Genomic DNA, 24818 nt, shown 5'->3' with positions numbered 1-24818 from the left:
GATTGTTTCACAGCTGGTACCAACACCAGTTTTCTGAATTGTGCATGGTGCAGGTGGGAACTCTCTCTGCAATATATCCTATGTTGCCGTAACCATCCTGACATCAACCTTTATTAATCATTGTCCTTCACTCTCCTATCCCCTTCACTGTTCCCACTCCAGCTTTACACAGCCTTCTGTTCCACAAGCATACCCACTGTCTTTTTACTTCTCTCCTTTTCCGTGCCACCCCCTACCCCTGCTGTCATCTAACCTCCTTCCTGACTGCACCTAGCTGCCTACCCTCTCCCCATCACATCCCTGTTTGCTCCCACAAGTATCACTTTACTATCCCTCATTCCTACCCTGCTATCCCGCCCCTCATTGCCTCCCCACCTTCCAGATTGCTTCTTTCATCATGCACAATTGCTCACAACCTGGCGTTGACAGCCAGAGACAGTGATCATGTGTGTGAGAGCTGCATTTTCATGACTGTGTGTGTATGTTATCTATTCCAGAATGACTTCTTCTGGCTGAAAATTTACATGTTTAGTATTTTTTTTTTTTTTTTTTTTTTGTTGTGCCTCACTGCCACTTAGCATCTTCACTATATGGTGAGTAGCAATCTGTCCTTTTCATGATACTGTCATTATTCTATCATGGATTTTCATTGTTTGAGTCTGTTTGAATTACATGTTATTCTTGATGTATCCTTTACTGTGATTGGACACTGAAAGTTGCTAGATGGTCAATGCCGTCACTCACTGTACATGAAATGTTGCCAAAATTTTTTGTTAAAATCACCATACAATATGATCTCCTTATCTCTGAATTTGTAAAAACACATTGCACTTTCAAGCCTGTTCAAAAAGTAGGATATGTTGCCATCAGGAGAACGGTAAATAGAGATTCTTATTACATTATGCTCGATTCCCATAGTACAATACTCTTAATGTCATAATGTTTCTCAGTATTTAGGGGTGTCAGTTTTATTGGATCTGCTGAATATGGTGCTCTTTTTAGCAAGTATTAGACAGCCTCCCCCAATCTTCCCTTCCACCACCACCCCGCTCCGCTAAATCAGTAGATACTATTGCCAGTTATATAATTTGGAAAGTTGAAGAATGACATTTCTTGATTTTTGAGCCAGTACCCTGATAAACAAATGACATCAACATTGATACTGCTATCTGGCAGGTAGATTTAAACTTCTAACTGCATGTTATTTATTGATTGGATATTTTGATAACATATAATGAAAGATGAGTCTGATATCTGGCAGTCTGTATTTCTGCATTGAACTACCATGTCAGTTTGTTACTTTTGGACCACATTCCATGGAAATTGGTCCACTCTATAGTTCCCCTGTTTAGGAACAGTCAGGATAGTAACAAATTTATTTCTGTCTTCATTAATGAGAGAAATGTCTGAAGCTATCATCATACTGCCACATTTGTTGAGATGCATACTGTGCCATATAAAACACATTTGTCGTAAATGTTAATGCCTAACAACTTAAAATTAGCAATTGTCAAATTAGTTGATCTGATTTCTTTGTTTAGGCATGACCAGCCTGGTAGGTCATACGTTAGCAGCAGAGCTGTTACAATAACACTGGTGAAATGCAAGAGCTGGAGTACTGTGAATACTTTTTTAAATAAAGGCACTAACTTCATTTCTATGGGCGCCATTAGCACTACCTATAAGTGCAACACAAAATTTCTTGTGAGATAAAGCATTCTTTGTTAACACTCACAGTTACACTGTCAAAATTTTCTCCACATTTTACAATGCCAGAAACACAAATACTGCTGTATATTGTATTACATTATTCATCAATAATTGCACCATACTGCATGCATGACTGTCACCAAATAGTCTTGTGGTGTCGATAGTTCGTATCGACCACAAAACTTAATATCTGTGAACTCTAAGTGCCCTGTCGAGCCTCCATCTTAACTTTACTTTAGTCAGTTCTTTGTTGTACTTCATTCTTTATGGATGCAGTGTCAAGTGTAAATATATACAAGCTGCGACATATATGGGAATTAAGTTTTCTATATCCCGATTACTGATCCCGTTCTCATAGTGGTGACCCCACAGCTTGTTCGTGTTTCGCGTCTTCCACACCGGTGTTTATGCAACAGGTTATATGCACTATGCAATGACCATGCCAAACAATGCCTTGTTCGAAGATGTGGAAGCACAACTCCACTCACCGAGTTTTGTCTTTTCTTCATAAACGGCGTATTCATCATTTATGCACAGTGATTCGCATTCCCAACCATTGCCGTGTGCTAACTTCATTAATTTTCAATGGTCGACAACTATGCTGTTAGAGCAAACAATGGACTCAGGCTTCGTGTCCCGGATTATGCCCATACGACAGTGAAATGTGAATGGAACAATATTTCGAAATGTGTCTCATCAAATCAAGTGTTTCAAGAACAAAGTGCTCTCCATTCTAACACCTGTTTAGCCACCCACCAACATGCTACATCAGTTACTGTTGGGCCGTGTGCAATGCCGCCATTACTATAAACCACGCCGGATCCATTCCGTGCACTTGGTGTTCCAGTTGTGTCTAATTTACATGCACAGTTCAGTGTTTTGTGTAACATGGACCCCTTACCTCACTTTAGTGGCCCGACATATGCACTACAGCCATGTTATGCATCAGATAGTTTCCATGCAGGTGGCATTCTCAACCTCCCGTTCCCCCGTCCCCCCATCCCCACCCTCACTTGTGGGGGTCCCCATTTCTGGTCGCTCAACCGCCTGCCAATCCCACAGCACCGTCTGTGTCCGATGCGCCAGTCTCTCACCCTGTTCCGGAAGTGGGTCTTTTCCATCCAGCACTCGTCACTCATGGTCCAGTTTCCAGGCCCCCTTCGTGTGTCGTCCTTCTGCCCATTTCCACAGTACCGTCCGTTCCTGCCGCATCGTGTTTTTGTGACACGCAATCAACTATGCCAGCTGCTGCTACTACGGATTTGCTTCCCTGGTTTCAATCCGGGCCTACTGCACCGGCCTCTGACTTAACCTCAGTTCAGCCGCTACCCCAGGAGACACCAAAGCTGCTATCGTCACCCCCTGCTGGCCTGCCCAAGCTACCACCCTTATACAAGGACAACCCGGTATCGTGGTTTGCGCTTGTCGAGCATCTGTTCGAGCTACATCATGTGTCTGATGACAACTCAAAGTTTCTCTGCCTCATCACACACCTCCATGACCACTCGGATTTGATTTGTGACCTGCTCCTTTCGCCACCACGTGCACCAAAATACGAGTTTGCAAAGCAGACTATCATGGAACGACTTGCCTGCTCGCCACAAGAGTTAATAATCGAGATTCTCTATAAGGAGCAGTGGGGTAACACACCCTGCTACAACTCTGGTGCCGCCTTCTACAGATCCATCTGTTACCACACACGTTTGAGAGCATCGGTTCCCACCTACGCATCGCTGACCAGTTGTATTCGCTGTTGCAGCAACATCAGCCGGTTCATTTCACACCACTCGTCGGCACAGCCACGCCCGCATACTGACCTTCAGCCAGCAGAGGCAGGGCTCGTTCCACTGTCACCTCATTTACTTCTCCTGGCAGCATCGGCTCTCTCTCTCCACTGTCCGAGCACTCCAGGATCGCTCACATGCCTTGTGTACCGGTCTGTTTACCAGAACAAATCAACGAGGACAAGCTGCCTGCGCTGTTGCAGTCTCCACCTCCTCCTCACCCTGCTCACCCTTTCTGCTGGTACCACAAAGTGTTCAGCGACGATGCCAAGAAGTGCAGGCTGCCATGCCAACACCCAAACGCCAGCTGCAGGACTAAGAGAGGCCAAGTCCTGCAGGGAACCTAACAGGCGTCCTCTTACATTACACTTCGTTCACTTGTCCGCCCAGCCGAGTGGCCGTCTCTATGTGACTGGCATTGCATCAGGTCTAGGTTTTCTGGTCGACACTGGTGCTGACGTGTCGATCGTACCTACTTCGATGGCTCCACCCACTTCTTCACAGATGAAGTCACTTCTACGAGCTGTCACTGCATCAACATTACCTACCTCAGGCTCAGTTAAGGTTACGGTGACACTATCTCCTTCTCTACATTTGCTGTGGATGTTCTACATTGCCGAGATTGATGAACCAATCCTCAGTATGGATTTTTTGTCTCATTACGAACTATCTCCGAACATCGTACAGGGTTCAGTGCTCCACCATCCTATGAACACTCACATATTGTGTACCTGCACCTATGTCCAATGCTCTGTTTCCACTGCAACATACGATATCAAACATGAGTGCTCTGTCCTCGCGGGGAACATTGTGACCTGCGTTATCGACCTACTATCAGCATATGACTCAGCGATGCAACTCCGTCAGGACAACGAGAAGCTGTAACAACGCATCGCATCCACTTACAGCGAGCTCGGCGCAGCTCGTACCTCACTTCTGAAACTGCAGTCCATGGCGCCGCCACCAAAACAAGATTGCTTGGCCGAGCCTAGCTTGAACTCTCACCAGGTTAGTCCACAAACTTTACTTGCATGTGATGTTCGAGTTTTGCTTTGCATATCTGGACGACATTCTCGTTTTCAGCAGCTCAGTGGAGAAACGTGAAAATAATCTGCCTATCGTCCTCCAGACCTTGAACTTCAGTAATGTCGAGGTCAACAAAGACAGGTTTCAGTTGTGCCAGACGCCAGACATCAGTCTCCTTCCTAGGTTACACTGTGTCCGCTGACGGAATACAGCCTCCCAGATCTCATGTGCAGGCTATCACGTGTCTGCCGCCCCCAACTACTTGCAAAGAGCTATGCCATTTCCTCGGCACCATCAATTACTATCATCGCCATCTGCCTTCCGCCGCCACTGTTCAGGCACCCCTGATGGGAACGCTATCAGACATACAAACTTCTGATATCAAACCCGTCTCTTGGACTGCTCCGATGCTAGAGGCCTTTAAGGCCCTGAAGACTTCTTTAGCTCACGCTGTGACACTCATCCACCCCAAACCCTCGGCTGAGTTATACATTGCAGTGTTGCAACAGCGCAAGGGTGACACGGTTTCTCCCCTTCATTTCTTCTCCAGGAAACTATCTACGTTTCAGAGAAAATATTCTGCATTCAATAGAGAGCTTGCTGTTTATGAGGCAATAAAACATTTCTGCCCTGACATCGAAGGACATTTGATTTTCGTCCTCATCGATCACAAACCACTCACCGAAGCATTCTGCGACCCACCTGAGGACCCACCCCGTCGACGTTACTGCCACTTTCACCTGGTTTCTCAATTCACAACAGATGTCCGTTACATCAAGGGTGCAGATAACATCGCTGCAGATTTATTCTCATGGATCAGTGCTGTTCCCCGCATCATTGATCTTTCCGATCTGGCCTCCCTCGAAGCTTCTGATGAAGATTCTCAGGCTCTCCTACAAGGCCCAAAAACACCACTTGTTTTCACAAAGGCTAAATTTCCTGGCGTTTCCAACGAGGTGTGGTGTGATTCTTTGACCGGCACCCTACACCCTTTGCTCCCACCCAGGCTGCGCCAACAGATTTTCGATGCCCTCCATAACCTAGCCCACCCGGGCGTTGGAGCCACCACACGTCTCGTGTCAGAACGTTTTTTTTGGAAGAATATAAAACGGGACTGTCAAACCTGGGCACGCAGCTGCGTTGCTTGCCAGCTCAACAAGATCAGCCACCACACCTCCCCACCTCTGGGCAAGTTCGACATTCCTGCAGGACAATTTCGTCACGTACATATTGATCTGATTGGGCTTCTTCCTCCTTCGGGGGGCCATAGATATATCTTATCAACTACTGACTGTTTGTCTCACTATGTTGAGGCTGTCCCTCTTCCTAACATTACTGCCGAGACGGTAGCCAAGGCTTTCATTGGTTCGTGGATCGCTTGTTTTGGGTGCCCGACCACTATCATCACTGATCAGGGTTGACAGTTCGAATCCTCCCTTGTCACCATCCTCTACTATATCTATGGTATTAAAAAAATACACACTACCGCCTATCACCCATAAAGCAATGGGTTGGTGGAGAGATGGCACCACACCCTCAAGATTGCCCTACGATGCCATGATTGTCTTTGGTCGGAAGCTCTCCCGTGGGTGCTACTTGGTCTACACTTGACCTATAAACCTGACGTACAGGGGACTATGTCCAAATTTGTTTTCGGTGAGAATCCAGTCCTACAGGGGGAACTTATTTTTCCCCAGGTTAGCAAGGATCTTCTCCCCTCGCCATATTTCATTAGCCTGATGCGCATGCATTTTCAACAAATGCATTTGTACCCGCCCATCAGTCACTCACCGCCCGAGACTAATGTTCCCACCGCACTCTCTGACTGCTCCCATGTCATGCTGCATGATGATGCAGTTAGGCAGCCTCTTCACCTCCTTATCTTGGCCCCTACAAGGTCCTGCAGTGGGGGGACACGACTTTTGGTATCATGATTAAAGACCACACACAGACAGTTTCTCTGCATCGCCTGAAACTGGCTTTTGTTGACCCTGATGGTCTCACACTGCTGCAGTCAGACTCTGCAGATGATCCATCCTTGATTGAGAGTGAAGACATGCTCCCATCAACCTCACTGCACACCTCTTCCGCTGAAGACTGTTCGCCACCGTTTGCGGGTTTCTCGACCTCGCCCCCTGTTTCACCCTGTAAAGGTTTCGCACCCTCACCTCCAATGTTGGAGACACACACACCTACTATCAGTTTCTCCTGCAGTGTGCCACCGCACCAAGTGGGTGACATTTCTGTAGTGACGTTTGTTGACTGAGTGCTCTATTCTTTTGACAGATGCCGAGGTCCCGCCATTGGACAGTCCCTTACATATCAACATTGCACACAACCTCACACTCCTGCACGAGTGTGACTGAGCATCTCTATGTGCTTTCATTTCTATGGATGGCTCGATCCACATAAGGGCCACACACGCCTCCACCATGTTGTCGACCGCACTGTCTGCTTACTCCCGGGTCGGCTACCATCTCATCCGGCCACGGTGGCTGACTGACTACAAAGTGGACCTGCCTCTTGCCGCTCCACCTGCACAATCCACCTCGTTTGAGATGAAGTACCTGTAGTGTGCCTGCCTATGCAGATGATTTCCACCGACGTCAATGCTCACACCCCCTCACCCTTGGACATCTGCAGTACTCTGTACTGCAGGGGGGGGGGGGGGGGCTGTGTGGTGTCGATAGTTCGTATCAACCACGAAACTTAATATCTGTGAATGCTAAGTGCTCTGTCGAGCCTCCATCTTAACTTTACTTTAGTGAGTTCTTTGTTGTACTTCATTCTGTGTGAACGCAGTGTCAAGTGTAAATATATACAAGCTACAACATTTATGGGAATTAAGTTTTCTATATCCCAATTACCGATCCCATTCCCATAGTCTCATCTTTTTTTGTAGTCATTTTTCCACAAATGAACAACTGTCTGTCATGCTTTTAGCATGTGCTTTTCGTAAACACAAAGTTGAGATGTCTTTTGCAGTGTCCCTGTGATTATGAGTGTCTTTTGATGAGAGACCACTAACTCGGTAGAGCTAACCAGCAGGTCCAATTTGTTTATACTACATTTTTTATTATTGTCTTCTGGTGATGGAGAGACTTGGATATTTGTGTTTTGTTATGAATTTATTCAAAGCCAAAAGAGATATATTGTTATTGATCTATACTTTTGTGAAAGCTGTACTAACATAACTGAACACTCAATGATACAAGATTGATTTATGCTCTAATTCAGATGAACACACATTTGATTATACACCTGAGGTGATTTGTATCATAAGTATATAATTACAACAGTCCTTTTCCTTCACCCCTCTTTCTTCCTCTTCAACTCTTCTCCTAGAGGAAGAAGCCACTGCCTCCAAAAGCTTGTAAAAATTAAACCCTTTTTGTGTGTGTTCCCCCACTGTTGCTTGATGAGTACATCTTTTATCTATCCATTTACATAGTCAGTAATTGATTATTTTCATTTTTATACTTACAACAAAAGTAATGAGAGGAAATTGTTATCATTTGTGACAACCTACACTATCTGTGGAAGATAAATCTAATGTAATATTATAAAATGCATATTATGGTACAAAACCATTCCTGTATAGGCTAAGGAACTTGCAGTCACTGAAAATTCACACTGATACTTATCTGAATAAACTACCTTCTTGAACAATACTTCAAAACAGTGAAACAGTTTCCATTTCATTCGAGAGTAACTAGACTTCACATCTTTTGTAGACAACAAAATGATTGTGATTTTGAATACATGATTTTCTTGACAACTATTTGTGTTTGAAGCATGTAGCCATCTCATTTACTCAAAGAAATGTCATAAACAAATACTATTTACATTTTGAAGTGATTTACCTATGCTATTGTACTGTGAATGCTACTTTATTAGTTGACAAAATATCAGAGTTGATTCTAATTAGTAATATATTCAGTTAGCACTTTATCTTGAATACTTTGGCTCCACACCACATGCATTCCCAATGCTAGAACAAAACATCTTAGCTATTAAAAGTCTGTATAAATGACTCAGTTTTGGTATATACTTGTACTAGTAATATAATTACTTGAGGCATTTGACTTTTGATTGTGCAGTAAAAAAACTGGAAGGCTTAACCATACATCAGTCTTTAAAATTTATGTATATTGTGTAGTTGTGTTTTGACTGATCTGTTAATAATGGAGACTATGTCTGATTTCATAGAAAGACAAAGCATCTGATTGGAACTGAAGAGAAGTGCAATGCTGTATGGTGACACTACAAACATGAGTTTTTAATTATGCTTATAAAATCATGAGGAGAAAAAGATAAACAAAAGGCATCTGTGAAAAAGAAATATTTATTAATAATACATGTATATTGGTTAAAAGTGTTGTTTGTATAATAAATTTATATACAGTAATATGATTAACAGACTAAGTATGTTGTTTCACAAACAGAAAGATACACTTGATACTTTGGTGGGGGTTAATGTAGCAAAATAGGACAACATTTAATGAAAATTGTGATTCTGACAATAGTAGAGAATCTGATACTGAGATGCGACATAAATGAAAGTGTTTATATTGTAATGTTACTGGTGTACTGATTTGATGGAAATAGGTCAACACGATATTTATTGCAACAGGTTAAGATGAACTGTAATTAATTTATAAACATACTGAACTATCAACTAAAAATAACTCCAAAATAATGAAACAATAGTCGTATGTAGAAAAATGATAGTAATTCTGAAACATCTAACTGTAAAGGCACTGGATTTATTTTAGGAACTAAAACCAATCTGTATTTTAAACTATTAACAATAACAACTAAAACATTCTTATGGATACACCTTTCTTGCAATTTTGCCATGAGAATTGTAATATTTTGGTAAGCTAACTGATTCAAGTGCATTGGAGTGAATTGTAAAACCAAACTCTATAACCAGTTTTATAAAAGCATAAAAGTAATCAAATCTCATTTGTAAACTCAAATAAGTCTGACTGAAACAATGTATAACATAATTTGGCAACTGTTATGACCTATATAAGCACCAGTCTTATGTTATCTTTTAGGCACTAAACCCACATCAGTTTGTGGTGCAATAAAACATATTTTAAAAGTACTTTGACATGTTTGGCTTCATAATTTATTTGATGAAAACATGGCCCACCTGACATGTGTAAATTGAATCCAAATGTTATTTCAGGTCAAAAATAAAAAAATAACTGAGTTACAAACTTCAATCAAGGTTGACGACCATCAGAAAGTTAGGTACTTGAATTGTAGCCACTAAACCTGGTTAAAATTTAAGCACAAACTATTCCCCATTACAAGCCCCATAACACATGTTGGTGTGACTTCACAATCTGATTATATCACAACCTAACCATTATACTGACATGTATGAGCTTGTTTATGTTTGAAACGGCTGTCTGAGTCTTTATGGCCTCTAATGATGTCTCCAGCATCAGAGCTGAAATGTTAGGTACATAAATGTGCCTTAGACCATAGCCTAATGCCTATGAATCAAAATTCACCAAGGACGTGAATAAATGCATTTACACAATACATCACAATATCACTAAATGTGATTACATAAATTCAGTTCTTTAAGCTCAAAGGTTTGTACTTAGTTTAGTAAATTAATTTTCAGCCTGTTGCAAAAAGTAGGTCTCATTGGTAAAGAGGAAATACTTTTTAGTAGATATGACTATAATGACCTCCACTGGATCCTATCTACTACATTCTATATACTATATCAGTTGAACACTACCATCTTCCCATTCTGGTCCATCCATTTATCATACAATTTGAGACTGGAAAATGACATGGAGATGTTGCCAATGAGCAAAATCTTGTAGTGTGTTGTCTGAATTAATTATGTACTCTTGATGATGGACTTGGTAACTTGAAGTGCACCATCATTACCTCCATGCATCAAAATGCTACACGTATCTGGAGAAGTTATTGAACATTGCTGTGGTACTTCTGTACTACAATATGTGCCCTGATATTACACTAATGATACGAGGGAGAAAATATTAAATCTAAATATACCATCACAAATGATCAGATTGGGGGAGGATGTGGAAGGAAACTGAAGATGCCTCTTCAAAGAAACTATCCCAGTTTTCAATTTAAGAAAGATAGGGCAAATCGTGGAAGAACAAGTTCTTGATGACTGGGTGGGGATTTGAAACAATATTGTCTTGAGTATAAGTCTAGTGCCTGTACTACCTCATTCAGTCATACCTTTTGTATAGTACATTTTGGATCATCCAAAACCAGGCTCAGTTATTATTTTTTGTTAACAGAAAGTAATATTTGAATGGAACACATTTTATGGCAAACCTAAGACTATAGGACACAATGAGTGAGTTTTAATGATCTTCAGAGGCTACAGCTGATCCAGAGCTAAGGTAAATGCTGAAAATATTCAAAATCTGATTCTTTTCAATATGTGCCATACCTAAATATTCCTTCAATGCATTCTGTAGTTATCTTTCTTATTTTACTTATCTTAATGGAAATAAATTGCTAACATTAATTGAATTTTCCATCAGTGCTTGGTGGAACACAATAATAATATTAAAATTGAAGAAAAACATTTCCTACTGTTCTGCAAAACATATGGAAAATCAGTTATGCAAAACAATTCCTTTTTATCACAGAACTAAGTGATACTGCAGATTTAGTCATGTGATGTGGCACAAAAGTTATTTTTAACATGTCATGACAATGTAATTTTTTTTAGACATTCATCTTATGTCACTTTACATTGTCATGAAATGTTAAAAATAATTTTGGGCCAAATCACATGCAGTGTCACTTAGTTCTGTGATAAAACAGAATTGTTTTGCATAACTGATTTGCAATATATTTTGCAGAACAGTAGGAAATGTTTTTCTTCCATTTCAATATTATTATTATTGTGTTCTGCCAAGCACTGGTGGAAAAGTCAGTTAATGTTAACAACTGATTTTCATTAAGATAAGTAAAATAAGAAAGATAACTACGGAATGCATTGAAGGAGTTGTTAGGTATGCCAATTATTGAAAAGATTAAGCTATAAGACAAATTTATATTGGGTGTGTAGCTAAGAAAGGAGAAAAGTAAGGTAGATCACATATTGAAATTAAGCTGATCAAGCTTCCTGGAAAAATGCGCATAGGACATGAAGAATAATTCATCATAAACTGAAATGGTGTGAGAGCAGAAAAATTTAGTGCCTGTCGTCTTTAAGACAGATGAAAAGTGAGTCATCATTTATCATTTACAGAAATACAAAATGATATTAGTAATTCCAACACATTTTAACATGCCCAGATAGCTGTGCACATTACCACACCAGTTCTCATTGAGTCCACCCAGTGAATTAATAACAAGAACTGGTATGCCGGCCATTTTGGATGTCATTTGTAGGTGGTTACCTACATCTGACTAGCTGGGTACCAGGTTGGTACCCATGTCCCACCTCAGTTATATAATTTGCAAACATTTAGAAAACTTTCACACACTTTTGCGTGGGATAATACTAGATGCAAACAGATAGAGTACACAAATTCTAACTGGGAAGGCGGAGGGGGGGGGGGGGGGGGGGGTTAGGTGACAGGAATGGCATCTAACTATCCTGTGCTACTAGTAATGCCAAATCCAGTAATTAACATGCCAACCCCACAAGGATATGGGATAAAGGCCAGGGAAAAGATGAAAGATGCCAATGGATTGTGTGTTTCAGAGTTTCTATGAGTCACGAGGCATAGATCCTGCAACATTCATTTGCTGAGCTTAAACTGTGGGAGCCTGTACCAGCATTATCATGTGGTGGATTATGTTTTGTCTATGGGCCTGACAGTGTATGAAAAATTGCTTTTTGCATCACACAAAACAAAATAAATATAAAATTTGTGTACAGTAACTGCTATGTGACTGCAACTGAGAAACAAATGTGTTCCCATGTGTAGCTTAAAAAATTCAGTACTTTGTTAGATGAATTAATTTTATGAGACTGTTAACCTAACAAATATTAGTAATGGCAGTTGTTAATGAAGACAAAGCATGTATGATAATATTGCAGGTAATTGTGGACCCCCCAAGAGCAGTATAATTCATAGAAAGTAGAATGGATTAATTTCAGGCTCAAGTAAATATTAGATTTGACTGTCTTGAACAAGATGGAAGAATGAATGGACTATTTGGATATATGAGTAAATGGTATTATAAAAAAAGGCAAATTCTTTGATGAGTGATTAGAAACTATTGAAGATATAGCATCTAACAGATTGGAATAGATTCCTAATTTATTAGCAAAGACTATTGAATCCCCATGAGAAGTCAAACATGATGTACTACAATTAGATTTAAATGTGCATAATAGCATGACCGACATAAAGGACATCAATGCTAGACGAGGCAAAAGTGACCAACATAAGCAAATAAGATGCAGAAAAAGTTGAAGATTTTCATCTAATAAAAACCAGTATGGGTCATATGACACCTGCAAGTGTATGGCATTTAGTACAGTGATTAATGAATCAGGAAGTTAACAAAATCAAATAGTCTTATAGAATGTTTTCTTCAATTGTAGACAGGCAGAGGTTTAACAGTCCAGCGAGTACAGTTTGAATACAGGAAGATACGTGAGAATGAACATATACTGGAACACAAAGACAGTATATGGGAGGAATAAATGTTTGAAGCAGGAAGAAGTGGGACACATGGATTCCCTATGTTTAAGCCCAATATAAAGGAAGATCCAGGAATTTTTCTCAAATTATTTAAGGGAGACCTTCCTAACTTGTGGAGTGATTCAGAAAGGATTCACTTTGTTATTAGTCATCTAGAAGGCAGTGTACTCCTGTGGGGGATGATGAATCAATACAAATTTTGCACCTATAGTGAATCTAAGAGACAATTTAAAAATAAGTATCGGTCAGAAGGAGCTCAGTGTAAGCTGAAGTTGGAGTTACTTTTGTACACCTTACCACCCAAAGTGGGAAGCTACCAATACCTTTAACAATGATATTCAAATAAATAAAATATTTGGATGAACCAATAAGGGAGGATCATTTAGAGGAAGTGGTTAACAGTAGACTACCTTTTCTTGTGTAATGTAACAGGGCATTTCAGTGTATGAGAAAGAAGTACTCCATTTTTTGTTTGTAGGGATGGTGCAAGCACCATAACAGCAAGGGCAATGGTGAGTAGTTGTGTGATGCGCAACATTCACTCGCTGTGCGAGATTACGGATGGCTGAGTAAGAGAGCTGCCGAAGATAATGTCAAAGAGGACCCTAAACAAATTAATCACTTTTATGTTAAAAAGAACTGTGATGTGAGGGTCAGACTTTAGGTAACAGAATGTGTTAATGTGTGGTTAAGCTATTTTGAGTTAGAGTCATTGGTATGTGCCATTGTGAGACTTGAAGATTTAAATACAGAGAAGTGCAAATGACAGTCCAGAGATTATTTAATAGCTCAAAGTAGCTGTCATGATCTGTCATTTCAGCATCACCCAGTAAGGACTGATCTCCAGAAGAAAAGGAAGTTCATACATGACAGTGGGACAAAGGAGCTGGCCCACCAGAACAATTTCACCAGCAAGTTTTATAACAAGTAATTAACAGATTTGACACAGTGAAAACATACCATGTGCAGATAGCACTGCAAACACATCTTTTTCACTGTACTTGTAAAGGAGAAGCTCTTGGGAAAAGAAATCACTGGAGGGTCTGCACTATTATATTGTTTACAGAAGCTAGGCACATTAGAAAAGTTGGAAAATCAGAACAAAATACAATCATTGTCCCCAAAAGTTATGTTAGGAAGAAGGAAAGTGATGGATCTCCAACCTATAGAGAATTATCAAATGAAAATAAAACAGAGGTGACAGAGAAAGGAAATTAGGGGGAGTATTCCCATTTGTGTCAGAATAGGAATTCAACTAATGAGAACCATAATCAGAACACTCAATGTTATTCTAAAATAATTATAAAACAACAGAATATAGTAATAGACTAAACACAACAAAGAATGGTTAGATTTGCAGATGGACAAAATTGAGATATGTTGTTGGAAGAGCCACTGGGGGAGACTCATGACTCTTTGAACCAATCATTACCGGGCAAATAGAACAGAAAACTATTAATAATGTACTCAACTCAGATAGTGGTATAATTAAAATTAGTATGCTTCTGCTGAACTCTATAGGTACATCTTTCATCGTAGGTGTTGATTGGATGATAACTCATCATTCTGCAGTTGATTTTGTCAGAGTAATTATAAGTTTTCCATATGATGGGGACTTTAAGGGATTAAACTTAACAGGAAATGAGTTTACGTTACCTTAATCTACTTTAAACAAGTTTTGCAGCTAATGTATGTTTAATGATAATGCAGTAGCCACCAGAAAGACTGCGGGAGGCGCACATCAGCACGGCGCGTCACGGACGGTAGTTGCTGCAAGTAGAGTCCCGTCCACCAGAGAGCACGCGAGAATTCGGACGCGACCTCTGCCGGCGTAACAACAACAACAACTCAGGCAGCACAGGCTGTGCCCAGTGAGTTAACATCAAGCATGCCTAGGGCACAGTCCCGGTCTACGCTAAGTGAAGTGCGACGTAAACGTGAACAGTGTTACTCCAGATAACTAAAACAAAACAAAGGCAAAAAAGATAGTCAGAATAATTGGGAAGATGTTACAGTACAGGACGAATTTTGTAATGTTATTAATGTTAAAACAATACTGAATAAGCAAGACAGGTTCTTTGCTGTCTGAGAAGATATCATTATATCCTTTCTTCAAAACCTGTTTTTATAAAGGAATATATGTGTAAATTAAAAACAAAAAGTCATACTCAATTTTTTGTGAAACTGTATCCAAACCCAATAGTAGCTGAAGAAACTTAGTGAAAAAGATTATGCTTCACTAAGAGTGCTCCTGGATGCTAGAACTTTTAATCATGTAATAAAGGAAGAAAGAGACAGACAACCCATTGTTAAAGAACTAGATCTACGGAAGCTCAATATTAATAGAACATATGTCTGCTTGTGTCTGTATATGTGTGGATGGATATGTATGTGTGTGCGAGTGTCGTCCTTTTTCCCCCCTAAGGTAAGTCTTTCTGCTCCCGGGATTGGAATGACTCCTTACCCTCTCCCTTAAAACCCACATCCTTTCGTCTTTCCCTCTCCTTCCCTCTTTCCTGATGAGGCAACAGTTTGTTGTGAAAGCTTGAATTTTGTGTGTATGTTTGTGTTTGTTTGTGTGTCTGTCGACCTGCCAGCACTTTCATTTGGTAAGTCACATCATCTTTGTTTTTAGATATATTTCTTAGAGAAGGATATAAGTAAGTGCCATTAGCTAAGGAATCCAAATAGTACTTCATTTTACTCTTTGAAGGGATGAGCCCGAGGTAAAAAACAAAACTCAGCTGATAGCTTTGTTAGGAATTTTAAGTTTTTATCATAACTATGTAAAAGGTCAAACAATGAATGCTCCACAGTTATAGGACTGGATGAAAGCTAAAAGAAATTGGAGGAGTGGGTGTCTACAGATAACAGTGTGATACAATTCGGAATAACTTGTCTAATGTACCACTATTATTTCATCCAAATTTTAAGTATCCTTTCTGGATGTGTACAGAGGCATCAGATAATGGGTTGGGATGTACTGTCTTTTGAACTATTAAAGGATAAGGGCTGGATGGTCATTACCTGACTGCATTTTCTGGTAGATTAGTAATTTGGCATCAATGAAATTATGGTATTACCAAAATGGAAGCTCTATGTGTTATATGGAGTATTTACTAAGAGGGAATAGGATATAGTTGTAGGTAAACAACTAGAATTCTCTCAGATACAGATTTATTAGCACTTCGCTTCTACACAGATATAATTCCGGAGGCTAACTGCCGTTAGCGGCCAACATCCTCCCAAAGCCCTCTCCTCAAAGATAGCACACTTATACACTGAACAAATATCGATATTTATGGCGCTCTACGCCACATAGCGCTCCCCCCCCCCTCCTGTGCAGTATGGAGTACGTCCCTGTGAAGTCAGGAGGAAGCGGTCGACTGGTAGGAGACCGGGGGGGTGAAACCTGGTACCTCGACGGCGAAGTCAGCAAGTGACGCTGGTGGCTGAAGACGACATCCCATCCTGTAGTCGAGGTGTAGCACAACGCCAGCAGGCAGGCGGAGAATCACCTTGCCAGGAGGCCTAACGGAGGCACGTAAATTGCCACACGCAGCACTTGTGCTCAATTTAAAGCGGCGCACCACACGAGTTTCTGCACTTCCACACTCAACATTGTCACACGTGAGTAGCACACACACCGTATCGCCATCTACGACAACAGATAATTTGTGAATGTCATCAGGGTGTACATGTGTTGTGAATTCTTGGGGGAAGCATCTGCTAAGAGGGGGGTGGCAGGTGCACTGGACTACGCAGGCAACAGCCTCGGGCGATCAGCTGACGGACGAGGGAGCGCGACCGAAGGCAACAAGGAGCCAGCGTGGATTGAACGGCATGAAAAAGAGCTGTCACACGGAGATGGTGACACAATGGTAGAATCCGAGTGGTTGGCAGTTCGACTGCGAGGACCGTGAGGAGTGAAACCTCGAAAAGATTGGCCACTCGAATTAGATGAACGCGGAGAAGAACCAGTGCTCGGCAGGTGGCAGGTGCACTGGAATACGCAGGCAACAGCCTCGGGCGATCAGCTGACGGACGAGGAAGCGCGACCAAAGGCAACAAGGAGCCAGCGTGGATTGAACGGCATGACAAAGAGCTGTCACACGGAGATGGTGACACAATGGTAGAATCCGAGTGGTTGGCAGTTCGACTGCGAGGACCGTGAGGAGTGAAACCTCGAAAAGATTGGCCACTCGAATTAGATGAACGTGGAGAAGAACCAGTGCTCGGCAGGTGGCAGGTGCACTGGACTACGCAGGCAACAGCCTCGGGCGATCAGCTGATGGACGAGGGAGCGCGACCGAAGGCAACAAGGAGCCAGCGTGGATTGAACGGCATGAAAAAGAGCTGGCACACGGAGATGGTGACACAATGGTAGAATCCGAGTGGTTGGCAGTTTGACTACGAGGACCGTGAGGAGTGAAACCTCGAAAAGATTGGCCACTCGAATTAGATGAACGCGGAGAAGAAGCAGTGCTCGGCAGGTGGCAGGTGCACTGGAATACGCAGGCAACAGCCTTGGGCGATCAGCTGATGGACGAGGGAGTGTGACCGAAGGCAACAAGGAGCCAGCGTGGATTGAACGGCATGAAACAGAGCTGTCACACGGAGATGGTGACACAATGGTAGAATCCGAGTGGTTGGCAGTTCGACTGCGAGGACCGTGAGGAGTGAAACCTCGAAAAGATTGGCCACTCGAATTAGATGAACGCGGAGAAGAAGCAGTGCTCGGCAGGTGGCAGGTGCACTGGAATACGCAGGCAACAGCCTCGGGCGATCAGCTGACGGACGAGGGAGCGTGACCGAAGGCAACAAGGAGCCAGAGTGGATTGAACGGCATGAAAAAGAGCTGTCACACGGAGATGGTGACACAATGGTAGAATCCGAGTGGTTGGCAGTTCGACTGCGAGGACCGTGAGGAGTGAAACCTCGAAAAGATTGGCCACTCGAATTAGATGAACGCGGAGAAGAAGCAGTGCTCGGCAGGTGGCAGGTGCACTGGACTACGCAGGCAACAACCTCGGGCGATCAGCTGACGGACGAGGGAGCGTGACCGAAGGCAACAAGGAGCCAGCGTGGATTGAACGGCATGAAAAAGAGCTGTCACACGGAGATGGTGACACAATGGTAGAATCCGAGTGGTTGGCAGTTCGACTGCGAGGACCGTGAGGAGTGAAACCTCGAAAAGATTGGCCACTCGAATTAGATGAATGCGGAGAAGAAGCAGTGCTCGGCAGGTGGCAGGTGCACTGGACTACGCAGGCAACAACCTCGGGCGATCAGCTGACGGACGAGGGAGCGTGACCGAAGGCAACAAGGAGCCAGCGTGGATTGAACGGCATGAAAAAGAGCTGTCACACGTAGATGGTGACACAATGGTAGAATTCGAGTGGTTGGCAGTTCGACTGCGAGGACCGTGAGGAGTGAAACCTCCAAAAGATTGGCCACTCGAATTAGATGAACGCGGAGAAGAAGCAGTGCTCAGCAGGTGGCAGGTGCACTGGAATACGCAGGCAACAGACTCGGGCGATCAGCTGACGGACGAGGGAGCGTGACCGAAGGCAACAAGGAGCCAGCGTGGATTGAACGGCATGAAAAAGAGCTGTCACACGGGGATGGTGGCACAATGGTAGAATCCGAGTGGTTGGCAGTTCGACTGCGAGGACCGTGAGGAGTGAAACCTCGAAAAGATTGGCCACTCGAAATAGATGAACGCGGAGAAGAAGCAGTGCTCGGCAGGTGGAAGGTGCACTGGAATACGCAGGCAACAACCTCGGGCGATCAGCTGACGGACGAGGGAGCGTGACCGAAGGCAACAAGGAGCCAGCGTGGATTGAACGGCATGAAAAAGAGCTGTCACACGGAGATGGTGACACAATGGTAGAATCCGAGTGGTTGGCAGTTCGACTGCGAGGACCGTGAGGAGTGAAACCTCGAAAAGATTGGCCACTCGAATTAGATGAATGCGGAGAAGAAGCAGTGCTCGGCAGGTGGCAGGTGCACTGGACTACGCAGGCAACAACCTCGGGCGATCAGCTGACGGACGAGGGAGCGTGACCGAAGGCAACAAGGAGCCAGCGTGGATTGAACGGCATGAAAAAGAGCTGTCACACGGAGATGGTGACACAATGGTAGAATCCGAGTGGTTGGCAGTTCGACTGCGAGGACCGTGAGGAGTGAAACCTCGAAAAGATTGGCCACTCGAATTAGATGAACGTGGAGAAGAACCAGTGCTCGGCAGGTGGCAGGTGCACTGGACTACGCAGGCAACAGCCTCGGGCGATCAGCTGATGGACGAGGGAGCGCGACCGAAGGCAACAAGGAGCCAGCGTGGATTGAACGGCATGTCAAAGAGCTGGCACACGGAGATGGTGACACAATGGTAGAATCCGAGTGGTTGGCAGTTCGACTGCGAGGACCGTGAAGAGTGAAACCTCGAAAAGATTGGCCACTCGAATTAGATGAACGCGGAGAAGGAGCAGTGCTCGGCAGGTGGCAGGTGCACTGGAATACGCAGGCAACAGCCTCGGGCGATCATCTGACGGACGAGGGAGCGTGACCGAAGGCAACAAGGAGCCAGCGTGGATTGAACGGCATGAAAAAGAGCTGTCACACGGAGATGGTGACACAATGGTAGAATCCGAGTGGTTGGCAGTTCGACTGCGAGGACCGTGAGGAGTGAAACCTCGAAAAGATTGGCCACTCGAATTAGATGAACGCGGAGAAGAAGCAGTGCTCGGCAGGTGGCAGGTGCACTGGACTACGCAGGCAACAACCTCGGGCGATCAGCTGACGGACGAGGGAGCGTGACCGAAGGCAACAAGGAGCCAGCGTGGATTGAAGGGCATGAAAAAGAGCTGTCACACGGAGATGGTGACACAATGGTAGAATCCGAGTGGTTGGCAGTTCGACTGCGAGGACCGTGAGGAGTGAAACCTCCAAAAGATTGGCCACTCGAATTAGATGAACGCGGAGAAGAAGCAGTGCTCGGCAGGTGGCAGGTGCACTGGACTACGCAGGCAACAACCTCGGGCGATCAGCTGACGGACGAGGGAGCGTGACCGAAGGCAACAAGGAGCCAGCGTGGATTGAACGGCATGAAAAAGAGCTGTCACACGGAGATGGTGACACAATGGTAGAATCCGAGTGGTTGGCAGTTCGACTGCGAGGACCGTGAGGAGTGAAACCTCGAAAAGATTGGCCACTCGAATTAGATGAACGCGGAGAAGAAGCAGTGCTCGGCAGGTGGCAGGTGCACTGGACTACGCAGGCAACAACCTCGGGCGATCAGCTGACGGACGAGGGAGCGTGACCGAAGGCAACAAGGAGCCAGCGTGGATTGAACGGCATGAAAAAGAGCTATCACACGGAGATGGTGACACAATGGTAGAATCCGAGTGGTTGGCAGTTCGACTGCGAGGACCGTGAGGAGTGAAACCTCGAAAAGATTGGCCACTCGAATTATATGAACGCGGAAAAGAAGCAGTGCTTGGCAGGTTGCAGGTGTACTGGAATACGCAGGCAACAGCCTCGGGCGATCAGCTGACGGTCGAGGGAGCGTGACCGAAGGCAACAAGGAGCCAGCGTGGATTGAACGGCATGAAAAAGAGCTGTCGCACGGAGATGGTGACACAATGGTAGAATCCGAGTGGTTGGCAGTTCGACTGCGAGGACCGTGAGGAGTGAAACCTCGAAAAGATTGGCCACTCGAATTAGATGAACGCGGAGAAGAAGCAGTGCTCGGCAGGTGGCAGGTGCACTGGACTACGCAGGCAACAGCCTCGGGCGATCAGCTGACGGACGAGGGAGCGCGACCGAAGGCAACAAGGAGCCTGCGTGGATTGAACGGCATGACAAAGAGCTGTCACACGGAGTTGGTGACACAATGGTAGAATCCGAGTGGTTGGCAGTTCGACGGCGAGGACCGTGAGGAGTGAAACCTCGAAAAGATTGGCCACTCGAATCAGATGAACTCGGAGAAGAAGCAGTGCTCGGCAGGTGGCAGGTGCAGTGGACTACGCAGGCAACAGCCTCGGGCGATCAGCTGACGGACGAGGGAGCGCGACCGAAGGCAACAAGGAGCCAGCGTGGATTGAACGGCATGAAAAAGAGCTGTCACACGGAGATGGTGACACAATGGTAGAATCCGAGTGGTTGGCAGTTCGACTACGAGGACCGTGAGGAGTGAAACCTCGAAAAGATTGGCCACTCGAATTAGATGAATGCGGAGAAGAAGCAGTGCTCGGCAGGTGGCAGGTGCACTGGACTACGCAGGCAACAACCTCGGGCGATCAGCTGACGGACGAGGGAGCGTGACCGAAGGCAACAAGGAGCCAGCGTGTATTGAACGGCATGAAAAAGAGCTGTCACACGGAGATGATGACACAATGGTAGAATCCGAGTGGTTGGCAGTTCGACTGCGAGGACCGTGAGGAGTGAAACCTCGAAAAGATTGGCCACTCGAATTAGATGAACGCGGAGAAGAAGCAGTGCTCGGCAGGTGGCAGGTGCACTGGACTACGCAGGCAACATCCTCGGGCGATCAGCTGACGGACGAGGGAGCGTGACCGAAGGCAACAAGGAGCCAGCGTGGATTGAACGGCATGAAAAAGAGCTGTCACACGGAGATGGTGACACAATGGTAGAATCCGAGTGGTTGGCAGTTCGACTGCGAGGACCGTGAGGAGTGAAACCTCGAAAAGATTGGCCACTCGAATTAGATGAACGCGGAGAAGAAGCAGTGCTCGGCAGGTGGCAGGTGCACTGGACTACGCAGGCAACAACCTCGGGCGATCAGCTGACGGACGAGGGAGCGTGACCGAAGGCAACAAGGAGCCAGCGTGGACTGAACGGCATGAAAAAGAGCTGTCACACGGAGATGGTGACACAATGGTAGAATCCGAGTGGTTGGCAGTTCGACTGCGAGGACCGTGAGGAGTGAAACCTCGAAAAGATTGCCCACACGAATTAGATGAATGCAGAGAAGAAGCAGTGCTCGGCAGGTGGCAGGTGCACTCGAGTTCGCAGGCAACAACCTCGGGCGATCAGCTGACAGACGAGGGAGCGTGACCGAAGGCAACAAGGAGCCAGCGTGGATTGAACGGCATGAAAAAGAGCTGTCACACGGAGATGGTGACACAATGGTAGAATCCGAGTGGTTGGCAGTTCGACTGCGAGGACCGTGAGGTGTGAAACCTCGAAAAGATTGGCCACTCGAATTAGATGAACGCGGAGAAGAAGCAGTGCTCGGCAGGTGGCAGATGCACTGGACTACGCAGGCAACAGCCTCGGGCGATCAGCTGACGGACGAGGGAGCGCGACCGAAGGCAACATGGAGCCAGCGTGGATTGAACGGCGTGCAAAATAGCTGTCACACGGAGATGGTGACACAATGGTAGAATCCGAGTGGTTGGCAGTTCGACTACGAGGACCGTGAGGAGTGAAACCTCGAAAAGATTGGCCACTCGAATTAGATGAACGCGGAGAAGGAGCAGTGCTCGGCAGGTGGCAGGTGCACTGGAATACTCAGGCAACAGCCTCGGGCGATTAGCTGACGGACGAGGGAGCGTGACTGAAGGCAACAAGGAGCCAGCGTGGATTGAACGGCATGAAAAAGAGCTGTCACACGGAGATGGTGACACAATGGTAGAATCCGAGTGGTTGGCAGTTCGACTGCGAGGACCGTGAGGAGTGAAACCTCGAAAAGATTGGCCACTCGAATTAGATGAACGCGGAGAAGAAGCAGTGCTCGGCAGGTGGCAGGTGCACTGGACTACGCAGGCAACAACCTAGGGCGATCAGCTGACGGACGAGGGAGCGTGACCGAAGGCAACAAGGAGCCAGCGTGGATTGAACGGCATGAAAAAGAGCTGCTACACGGAGATGGTGACACAATGGTAGAATCCGAGTGGTTGGCAGTTCGACTGCGAGGACCGTGAGGAGTGAAACCTCGAAAAGATTGGCCACTCGAATTAGATGAACGCGGAGTTGAAGCAGTGCTCGGCAGGTGGCAGGTGCACTGGACTACGCAGGCAACAACCTCGGGCGATCAGCTGACGGACGAGGGAGCGTGACCGAAGGCAACAAGGAGCCAGCGTGGATTGAACGGCATGAAAAAGAGCTGTCACACGGAGATGGTGACACAATGGTAGAATCCGAGTGGTTGGCAGTTCGACTGCGAGGACCGTGAGGAGTGAAACCTCGAAAAGATTGGCCACTCGAATTAGATGAACGTGGAGAAGAACCAGTGCTCGGCAGGTGGCAGGTGCACTGGACTACGCAGGCAACAGCCTCGGGCGATCAGCTGATGGACGAGGGAGCGCGACCGAAGGCAACAAGGAGCCAGCGTGGATTGAACGGCATGTCAAAGAGCTGGCACACGGAGATGGTGACACAATGGTAGAATCCGAGTGGTTGGCAGTTCGACTGCGAGGACCGTGAAGAGTGAAACCTCGAAAAGATTGGCCACTCGAATTAGATGAACGCGGAGAAGGAGCAGTGCTCGGCAGGTGGCAGGTGCACTGGAATACGCAGGCAACAGCCTCGGGCGATCATCTGACGGACGAGGGAGCGTGACCGAAGGCAACAAGGAGCCAGCGTGGATTGAACGGCATGAAAAAGAGCTGTCACACGGAGATGGTGACACAATGGTAGAATCCGAGTGGTTGGCAGTTCGACTGCGAGGACCGTGAGGAGTGAAACCTCGAAAAGATTGGCCACTCGAATTAGATGAACGCGGAGAAGAAGCAGTGCTCGGCAGGTGGCAGGTGCACTGGACTACGCAGGCAACAACCTCGGGCGATCAGCTGACGGACGAGGGAGCGTGACCGAAGGCAACAAGGAGCCAGCGTGGATTGAAGGGCATGAAAAAGAGCTGTCACACGGAGATGGTGACACAATGGTAGAATCCGAGTGGTTGGCAGTTCGACTGCGAGGACCGTGAGGAGTGAAACCTCCAAAAGATTGGCCACTCGAATTAGATGAACGCGGAGAAGAAGCAGTGCTCGGCAGGTGGCAGGTGCACTGGACTACGCAGGCAACAACCTCGGGCGATCAGCTGACGGACGAGGGAGCGTGACCGAAGGCAACAAGGAGCCAGCGTGGATTGAACGGCATGAAAAAGAGCTGTCACACGGAGATGGTGACACAATGGTAGAATCCGAGTGGTTGGCAGTTCGACTGCGAGGACCGTGAGGAGTGAAACCTCGAAAAGATTGGCCACTCGAATTAGATGAACGCGGAGAAGAAGCAGTGCTCGGCAGGTGGCAGGTGCACTGGACTACGCAGGCAACAACCTCGGGCGATCAGCTGACGGACGAGGGAGCGTGACCGAAGGCAACAAGGAGCCAGCGTGGATTGAACGGCATGAAAAAGAGCTATCACACGGAGATGGTGACACAATGGTAGAATCCGAGTGGTTGGCAGTTCGACTGCGAGGACCGTGAGGAGTGAAACCTCGAAAAGATTGGCCACTCGAATTATATGAACGCGGAAAAGAAGCAGTGCTTGGCAGGTTGCAGGTGTACTGGAATACGCAGGCAACAGCCTCGGGCGATCAGCTGACGGTCGAGGGAGCGTGACCGAAGGCAACAAGGAGCCAGCGTGGATTGAA

At 45.5% G+C, this 24818-nt stretch overlaps 1 protein-coding gene across 1 annotated transcript in view; it reads left to right on the top strand.

Annotated features, from left to right (window-relative positions):
* LOC126194917 (protein mothers against dpp) overlaps positions 1–15135 on the top strand; it is a 232239-nt gene extending 217104 nt beyond the window's left edge. The window contains exon 9 of the mRNA XM_049933292.1: positions 14909–15135. Within this exon, the coding sequence (XP_049789249.1) occupies positions 14909–14978 (70 nt within the window). The 3' untranslated portion in view covers positions 14979–15135. The remainder of the gene's footprint in view (positions 1–14908) is intronic.
* Positions 15136–24818: the final 9683 nt, after the last annotated feature.

This window comes from Schistocerca nitens, chromosome 7, assembly GCF_023898315.1.
Source record: "Schistocerca nitens isolate TAMUIC-IGC-003100 chromosome 7, iqSchNite1.1, whole genome shotgun sequence".
Classification (NCBI taxonomy): domain Eukaryota; kingdom Metazoa; phylum Arthropoda; class Insecta; order Orthoptera; family Acrididae; genus Schistocerca; species Schistocerca nitens.
This window is presented reverse-complemented; position numbering and strand designations above follow the sequence as displayed.